The sequence below is a fragment of the Pseudochaenichthys georgianus genome, chromosome 16 (assembly GCF_902827115.2).
Source record: "Pseudochaenichthys georgianus chromosome 16, fPseGeo1.2, whole genome shotgun sequence".
In the NCBI taxonomy this organism is placed as follows: Eukaryota; Metazoa; Chordata; class Actinopteri; order Perciformes; family Channichthyidae; genus Pseudochaenichthys; species Pseudochaenichthys georgianus.
In genome coordinates this window covers 10,839,330-10,848,435 of record NC_047518.2, presented here as the reverse complement: position 1 = coordinate 10,848,435, position 9,106 = coordinate 10,839,330, and the positions used below count along the sequence as shown (strand labels likewise).

Below are 9,106 nucleotides of genomic sequence, written 5' to 3'. Positions count from 1 at the left end.
TTTACTTTGAGATTCCAAAACACAAGCAGCAGGAGCTCGCTGCCTTTGTTCCTGTTGAACCCTGGGCATTCTTTGAGCAGGATCAATATTTGATTCTTGCGCCTGTCAGCAAATACAATTAATTTGTCAGCTGTCTTGGCGCTGTGTCAGGAAATGTTTGACTGTGACCCCCGGGTTCAGTGGGAGTGTGGTATGAAGGAGGGTATATAAATGTCCAGGCAACAAAAAGGGGCCACAGTCCGCCTGCCTGAGAGACTGTCACACACACACATACACACACACACACACACACACACACACACACACACACCAGCAGAGACAAGGTAAGACAGAAGACTCGGAGTGTTACAAGTCGTTGTTTTGATGTGTGTTTTTGGGAAACAAGGTATTTTTCAAGACCTGTTTTTTAAATGACAAATGGGTAACTAATGCTTAATTTTTTAAAGAATAAATATCCCAAATGTGACACTTGAGCCCATGGTCACACAGAGAAAAATGTCAATGATTGATTTTTTGTTGTTGACTTAATATCCCTACATTTCTTCATAACTTAAAGATATTTAGTTACAAGGACAGATACATCAATACTACTGGCTGGCCGAGAACTCAATGCTCCATAGTTTCTCTTTTTTATCTGGACATATAACTTCTCACTGTACATGTTATATGTAACTTTAATTTAATATGTCATTCTTGCACACTAAATATAAATAATTTCCCAATTTGATATGGTGTTAGCTGTTATTTAGTCCGTCAATAGTGTTTTATTCATCAGATAGTTTACATATTTCAATAGTCAACTTTTACATTTTCACTCTTTTAGTTCTGCTTTATCTTCTAATTTGAGATGTTTATATGATATAATAGAGTTAGGGTTAGGGTTTATTATCTATTCTTTTTTATTTCTAATTATGTGCGATACTTGTTTTACATGCTCATGCAATTTGAGATCATTACCTTCTTCCTCTGCTGTGATAGGCCTTTTTTATTTATGAATTATTTTTGGTTACCTGTTATTTAAAGTGTAGTGCCTGTGCCCTGCTGCTGCACAGTGCAATGTTCGTATTTCTATTAAAAGTTTACTAACATGTCCAAATTGTACATCTTGACACAAAATCACTGTTCTTGTGTATTACATTTCTTTGTGCACGCTTTTTTTCAGAACATGTATTAGTTATACTTTTAAAAGATGGCGGGGACAACATTGTCAGTATTCTGTTGGTGCAGTTATATTCAAACAAAGTCAAGATCTTTTATACAGTCCTCTGCAGTATCAATAATGTCTTTTCTGATTGTCCAACAGATGAATCTCCCCGCTGTTCTCTCCTTACTGCTGGTCGTCTCCACTGTCCAGGCCTTCCAGTATACGGAGCTCACTCAGTTCATTGACAGCCATCAGGAAGAATATGTGGAGGTACAGTATCATTATCCTTCTTTGAGTAATACCTAAAGACTTAATACCTAGGGTTAGGGCTGTAGTTTTGCTATGTCTATAGCATCCGCCATGAGAGGATCACTCTTGCTGAGCTTTTTCCTGATGGAGATTTGGTTTTATGGTTGGGGGTAAAGCCAAGCCATTTCAGGCAAATGTTTTTTTTTTTTGGTCAGACATTTACCTTAAAATAACATAATAATTGATAACAATTACAAGACGGCATATGATTCAATGCTGTCATCAGTCATTTTGGTAAACTTCTCAAATAAAAAACAACTACCCTAACAGCATAACGAACATCAGGTACCTATATATACTCATTTAATCCAGTTCCTGTAGTTACAATAACTATTCTCTAAGTGAGACCTTTTTCAGTGTTTTCCTTACTAAGTCAAAAGAAATAAAAAGAAACAGAATCTGATCATCTTTGCTCATGTTCTGAATGTGTGTGTCTGTATGTTTGTGTTTTAGACTCTGCGGGACTGGGTTGCAATTGAAAGCGACTCCAGCAACCTGATGAGGAGGAAAGACCTGCATCGCATGATGGACGTGGTGGCTCAGAAGCTGAGGTTGATGGGAGGGACAGTGGAACTGGTTGATATCGGGGAACAAGAGGTCAGTGACAGGCCTTCTCTCTTGGCCCCTAGAAGCGTATTTTAATAAATGCTGTGATAATGAGACATAAGAGCATAGCATATAATAATCACCCTAATTGGCTAAAAGATATTCAGTATTTCATACAGAGTTGAGTCAGAGGCAAATGATCTGCTGGGTCCGAAAGGCAGTGGACTAAATCCACCTCCTAATTACTGACTGAGACAGGAAAAAACATCCCATACTTGGAATACTTTTTGAATATTCCTTTTTATATTTGTGAAGACCACAAAACTTTTCATTCATGAGGGCTAAACGGTCCCCAGTAAAGAGAAAAAAGAGAGCAAGAACAAGAAAACGTATTTTCTCATTCATGACCTGCTCGCTGCACATTATCCCTTGATTATACATGACACACTCTGCAGATCATTGAAATGTCTTTGATAATCAACCCTCCTATTGTCTTCGTTCCCCCCCCCTTACTTTGGTGTTCGCGGTCAAATTTGACCGGTCCTGTTTTAACTGCTATTACATAAACACAAAAACCATTAATCATCACCGAATTTCATTTAACACCCTTACAAACTGTAAAGATTGTATCAGACTACTGGTATGCATGAAACACTGCAGTAAATATACAAAGAATAGACACTGAACATGTATTGCGTGTGCCAGGTGTGATCCATGTGGGGGAGGGGCACATAAGAGCGGGAAATGTGTCAAATTGTTCTGTGTGTGTGTGTTTGTGTTTGTGTGAGTGCCAGGTGTGATTCACATGGGGGGATGGGCACATAAGGGGGGGGAACACATCTAGAGTATGTGTGTGTGTGGGTGTTTGTGTGTGTGTTTGATCTGATCCGGATGGTTACTAATTCCTTTTCTTTATGGCCGTCATTTTTGACTAAATCATCCAAAATTCAATGAAAGTGGTGATCAGCAATTTCATATGTTCAAATTTCTTCTGTGAAGGATATCATAAAGCCTTAATGCAATCGAATGTAAAACAAAAAAGTTATGATTGATGAAAGTAGGAAATCGGTCAGATTTGACCCGAAGACAACAGGAGGGTTAATAAATGTATAAACAGGTTGACATTGTGCATTGTGTGTATATCTGGTCAGGTGGTAGACGTCACTGTTGCAACGTGTAGAAGCAAAGCTCCTGAGAACAGAGAACAAGATGAGGGACCAATAGTAACTCTCCCTCCTGTGTGCAGCTTCCTGACGGACAGACGCTGCTGCTGCCTAAAGTGGTGACTGCCCAGTTTGGCACTGACGTAAACAAACACACAGTGTGTGTGTATGGTCATGTGGACGTCCAGCCAGCCAAGCTAGAGGACGGCTGGGCAACGGATCCCTACAACCTGACTGACATCAACGGTAACAGCCTTCAAGCCGTTTTGTCCCCAAATATTCATCCTGATGCAATGGCGGTGCATTGCGTTTGAATATTTGTATTCAGTGTAGACACAGCCTATAATATAGATCAATTAATGTGCCAAACTTAACACCAGTTAAGGGGACATTTAAGTAAAGTAGATCTTAACTTTCTTTTCAGTTTTTATTTCATATCACAATCATAATAACTAAACCTGATAGCTCAGTGAGGATCAGAACAAAGGTTTGACTGACGTAGTTATTTAGAGACGAACAAGGACTTTTTGTACCGGTATAAACTGGAAAGCGTCACAATGTCCAGAATAATCCAAATTACTGATCGAATATATTAATCGATGTATATAATATAGTGACTCTTTTCCCTTTCAGGTCATCTTTATGGAAGAGGAGCATCAGACAACAAGGCCCCAGTGTTAGCCTGGATCCACGCAGTGGGGGCGTATCAGGCCCTCAATATGGTGAGACAGTCTGCAAACACTGTTATATAGATTTGAATGCTTCAGATAAAAGAATCCAATGTGGGCGCTGCAGAGGCAATGTGACCTTAAAGGACAAAGAATTAAAAGATATCTCTTTCTTGAAATCCTTCTGTGAGCAGACTCTTTGACTCGATTAAAACACCGTCCTCCTTTCTGTCCACCAGGAGCTGCCAGTGAATGTGAAGTTTGTCATCGAGGGTATGGAGGAGACGGGGTCTAACGGCCTGGACGGCATGATCCTGGCTCAGAGAGACACCTTCTTCTCTGACGTGGATTACATCATCATCTCAGACTGCGGCTGGCTCAGCCGGCGGCCCGCCCTCACCTACGGCACCAGAGGGAACTGCTACTTCTTTGCTGAGGTTTTTTATGCATACACTCACAACACAAAGACAAACTGAAACATCACATTCTTAAACGACAATTTATTGTTTTAAAACAACCTTGATTCTAATTCTCCAGTCACACACTGTGCTCTTTCATGTGTGCAGGTTGAAGGACCTAAACAGGATTTACATTCGGGTGTTTATGGAGGCACTGTGATTGAACCAATGACTGACCTCATTGGCATTCTCGGTAAGTGTTACACATTCATCTATTCATTCGCTTATTCATGAAATCGCTCACAGGAAGATAAGACACTTAGCAATTAGCAATATGCCAGTTACCCAAACTGTAGAGACTAAGAAGAGGTGTATGAATAATTGCTATCGCTTGCAGTTAACCTGTATATATCCAATGCTAATTGATAGCATCCTGTGCTAATATAATGTTAATAGCTATTTGCAATTCAGAGGCTGGTTGATTTTAACTGTAATTTTAAATCAATAAAATCTGGCACAATGGCACCAATAAGAACCCCTGGAGGTTTGCACTCTATTATTCCGGCTTCTTTACTTACTCCTTCCTCTTTTGAGAGCCATTCCTAACTTGTGTTATGTTAAAACCTAAGGCTTTGCAACAAGGGTTTATCAGAACGTCTGTACGGCAAAGTGATGCGTATCATTAAAAGTCCTAATGATGTTGTACAGCACTCACAAAATGCCTCATGTCCAATTAAATTCCCTCTTCAGAGTTTTACAAAACACAATATTCAACACAAGTATTATCAGCACTTATTCACTATGTAACATTACATTTTTAGAAGATCAAATACATTTTTCAGAAATATGTTCAATTGTTTACGAGTGTGTAGTTTAGGAGATGTTATAGTAAATCCATCCCAGCTCCCTTCTCTAAGATCCATACAGTGTGAGATTATTTAAAACCACAACAAATGTATTTTGCAATTCCTGGTTTCAGACACACTGATCAGTCCCAGTGGAAAGATCCTGATTCCTGGGATCAGGGAGGCTGTGGCTCCCCTTTCTGATGAGGAATGGAAAATGTATCAGGACATCCAGTTTGACGTTGAGGACTACAAGAACAAGATCGGTGTCAGCCAGCTCATGTACAGCAATAAGGTAAGAGCTCAATCTTGAACATTGTTAAATTATACTACTTTAAAAGGCCTAATTTGACATTTAGAGCATATCTATAAATGTGTCTCGGTCTGATTGGCTCCACAGCTCATAACACGGACATAGCTGGGCCAGCGGCTAGCAGCTAACAATGTAAACCTGAAAACAGCAGGATTACTTTCAAAATGTATTCTGTTACAAATACACCTTGTGTTTTACTATTACTTACAATTACTATTCCTATTCTTTATGTAACTAATGAAATACTGTTTTTTTTTTTCTGTAGCCTGATAATGTTACATGTAATCCGTTAATCCCCAAGCCTGCATAGCTATAATTATGCACTGTTACAGGATGTGTATTTTGTAAATTGTGTTATTTTCTTTTTTTGTATCTTTCATATTTTTTTATGCATGCTTATTAGTTAATATTAAGCTGTCTTTGGCTCTTGTCTGCTGTAACAAATGTACATTTCCCCTCTATGGGTCAAATCAAGGTGTTCTGATTCTGAATGTCGTTATAAAATCCTAAAAGAAAGCTGGACACAACAAGAAAATTGATTATCATGGTATGTCTCCTGCAGGTTGACCTGCTGGCCCACAGGTGGCGCTACCCCACTGTCACCATCCACGGCATAGAGGGGGCCTTCTCGGACCCCGGCACAAAGACTGTCATCCCGGCTAAAGTTACTGCTAAATTCTCCATCAGACAAGTCCCAGACATGGACCCTGCTATGGTGGAAAAACAGGTACATGCTCTGATGTCTAATGATGTCTTTTTTGAGAGAAAACGTATACTTTCTTTTCATAAAATATCTCTGCTGTTATCTTGTTGATTGGATACTTTAGGTAACAGACTACCTTCACTCAGTGTTTGCCAAGAGGAAGAGTCCCAATAAGCTGAAGGTCACCATGGTGATCGGGGCCAAGCCCTGGCTGGCTGACACTCAGCATCCTCTCTATGAGGCGGGGAAGATTGCTATCAAGAGAGGTACAGAACACCCCCCCACAACCACCTGACATTCACACCTCACACCGCACCAGAATCCTCTAAATGGGATTCTTTACAGACCCAAGATTTCTCACCAGATATATATTCTATGAACTCAAATCTTGACTTTTTCTTTGTTATTGGTAAGACTTTCCGCTTACAAATAAAACTAGATCATGGTAAGGATAAGTAATTCAGAAAGCATCTTAGCCCTGGAAGGAGTAGAGAGGACTTAAGGGTTAAAAGTTTCTTAAGCAGAGGAGAAAGAGAAAATGATATCCAAACACTGAATGTATCAATCAAACAAATAGGGTGTTATTGCTTTTGGCTTGTCTTTTATTCATTTTGGATTACCTTTATTGTTGTTACCTGATAAATAACACTGATTTAAAATATACATCTTCTCCAGTTTTTGACATGGATGCTGACCTGATACGAGAAGGGGGGACCATCCCCATCGCCAGGACCTTCCAGGACGTTTTGGGGAAAAGCATCATCATGATGCCCATCGGAGGCTTCGATGATGGGATGCACTCCCAGAATGAGAAAATGAGCAGGTTTGACTCCATTGGTTTACCACCATTTTTTTTATTTCCAATTCATTCAAAGTAAGCTCTAAATCAGTCTATTGGAGGGTTACTGTGTAACAACACCAGCTGCAGGGATTTATTTAGAAGGCAAGCGGCAGGAGTATAACCCAGGGCTCACACAGTCTTATCATCTCTTACATAATCCTTAAAGCCCCTGTCACACTGTCCCGAAATTGACACCCGATGGACACACGAATATGGAATTGTGAATTTCGCACATTTACATTACATTTAAGACATACAACTGCAATGAAAGTACCAAAAACAATTATGTCACAGTACTATGATACTGTACTGATATCTTCAGACTTTGTTCTTTACTTTATCCGTCTTTATATGTAGAAAATATTACGTTTTCTCCGTAATGTTGTTTCCATAGCAACAACAACTTCCTGTCAACTCTCCTTCAAAATAATATATTATATCCTTTTTAGTTTCACAGAACACAAATTGGGTTATTTACATAATATGTTTACATGATTTTGTTGTGCAATAAAACAACCCGATGGACACACGATAAAGGAAATGTTCAAATTCGGCTGTGATCGTAGCAACATCGGGCCATTTGTGACGGCATCTTAAGCCATTGTATGACCGCCAGTGGAGTTTCACGAATGGCCCGATGTTGCTACGATCACAGCCGAATTTGAACATTTCCTTTATCGTGTGTCCATCGGGTGTCAATTTCGGGACAGTGTGACAGGGGCTTAAACCTTATATTATATTCCAGGATATGTTCAACACATTCATAGGGATAACATGAATCTAATGTCAATACAAATACAACAAAAGATCACAAAAGAGGGCTGAAATGCTTTCACAATGTCAGGGTGAATGTTTCACCTCTAAAGTGTTATCTGTAGATAGTGGTGGATGTTTGTAGAACCTGAGCTAAATGGAACTTGAATGTGGTTAAACATGTAATCGATTTCCTTTCCAACTGTCTGATTTACAGCTGAAACAATTCAGGTGTTTAACCATTTCCATCCTTTCTTCTCTCAGGTACAACTACATTGAAGGAACCAAGTTATTCATTTCCTACTTGAATGAAGTATCCCAGATTCAGAAGATCAGTGTGTGATGCTTCATTGAATTAAAAGCCTCCTAATACATTCCAGCTAACCATGAATCCACCTCCCTGACACAAGCCTGGGTTTATGTGCCAACGTACCCTTTATATTTCTATCATACATTTGTCTGTGTATTGCCAAACTCTTATTTATCTCCATCATCATCTATCTATCTATCTATCTATCTATCTATCTATCTATCTATCTATCTATCTATCTATCTATCAGACTGTACTGTAAATGTGTGTATGATGTAGTAAAAGCTGTACAATGCAACATCTGTGTATCTTTTTTTTATTATAGAGAAGAGTGTGAAAATGTCCCTTGATGAGTGTTACAATAATGAGACAAAGTCACCAACATTGTTCCTTTCGTTATGAGACATGTATTAACCACTCGGTACATGGCAATTGCAAAGGATGAGAGATAGAAGAAGAAAGGTGCATATGTATGACCCTTCCTTCAGATGGAGGGTGTAAATACTAATAATGAATTTCGATATGTACAGGATCTGTACTGAAGGACGTCCACAACCATTGTCAGAGTTTACTCTACCAAAGACAAAGTACTGTTCTGACAAATACATTGGCTTGAATTTGGCTATCAACATTTTGAATCCACCCATAGAAGATGTGCTTACTTGTTTTCCATTTGTTTCTAGAATCAAAAATATTGTCTTATGTTCTCGATACTAAAAAAAATATACATTTCTGAAATGTACTCTAAATGATGGCACATCAATCTGTAGGGAAACAGCTTTGAACACAATTTGGATAGTCGGTATAGATCATTATAACTCCATTCTCCCTGATTGTAGACATATTGGCTATCTTCTGATCTTCAGACATCCCATCAGGAAGTAGTAGGAAGGGTCCCTGGGGTTGTGAAGAAGCCGTGTGTGACGCTTCAGCGGCCTGATTCACAACACCAGCTGACCCTCCCCACCATAGATCACAGTTACTGCCTTCATCTGTGAGCAGCAGACACTGTGGAGCCTCAGATGCAGATGAGGTTCATTCACCTTTATTCAATCATTTATAGAGACCATCCATCGTCTGGCCTTAAAATACTCACCTCCTCTGTATACTCCT

The 9,106-nt window shown here is 39.3% G+C and overlaps 1 protein-coding gene across 2 annotated transcripts; it reads left to right on the top strand.

Moving 5' to 3' along the window:
* The first annotated feature begins 210 nt into the window (after nt 1–210).
* Nucleotides 211–8,860, top strand: cndp1 (carnosine dipeptidase 1). Of its 2 annotated transcripts, none has more exons than XM_071206127.1 (12): nt 211–271; nt 1,302–1,414; nt 1,907–2,050; nt 3,246–3,408; nt 3,796–3,884; nt 4,070–4,267; nt 4,397–4,481; nt 5,208–5,368; nt 5,949–6,113; nt 6,214–6,355; nt 6,765–6,912; nt 7,948–8,860. In XM_071206127.1, the coding sequence occupies exons 1-12, from the start codon at nt 211–213 to the stop codon at nt 8,024–8,026; spliced, it is 1,548 nt and encodes a 515-aa protein (XP_071062228.1). In that variant the 3' UTR covers nt 8,027–8,860. The 2 variants fall into 2 exon arrangements, with proteins under 2 accessions (XP_071062228.1, XP_033958884.1); XM_034102993.2 differs by having other exon boundaries at nt 256–323; nt 1,304–1,414.
* Nucleotides 8,861–9,106: the final 246 nt, after the last annotated feature.

Coding starts and splice junctions, on each gene's coding strand:
- cndp1 (XM_071206127.1), top strand. CDS start 211: ATGTCCAGGCAACAAAAAGGGGCCACAGTCCGCCTGCCTGAGAGACTG. Junction 4,482..5,207: donor TGACCTCATTGGCATTCTCG/GTAAGTGTTACA, acceptor TCCTGGTTTCAG/ACACACTGATCAGTCCCAGT. Junction 6,913..7,947: donor CAGAATGAGAAAATGAGCAG/GTTTGACTCCAT, acceptor TTCTTCTCTCAG/GTACAACTACATTGAAGGAA.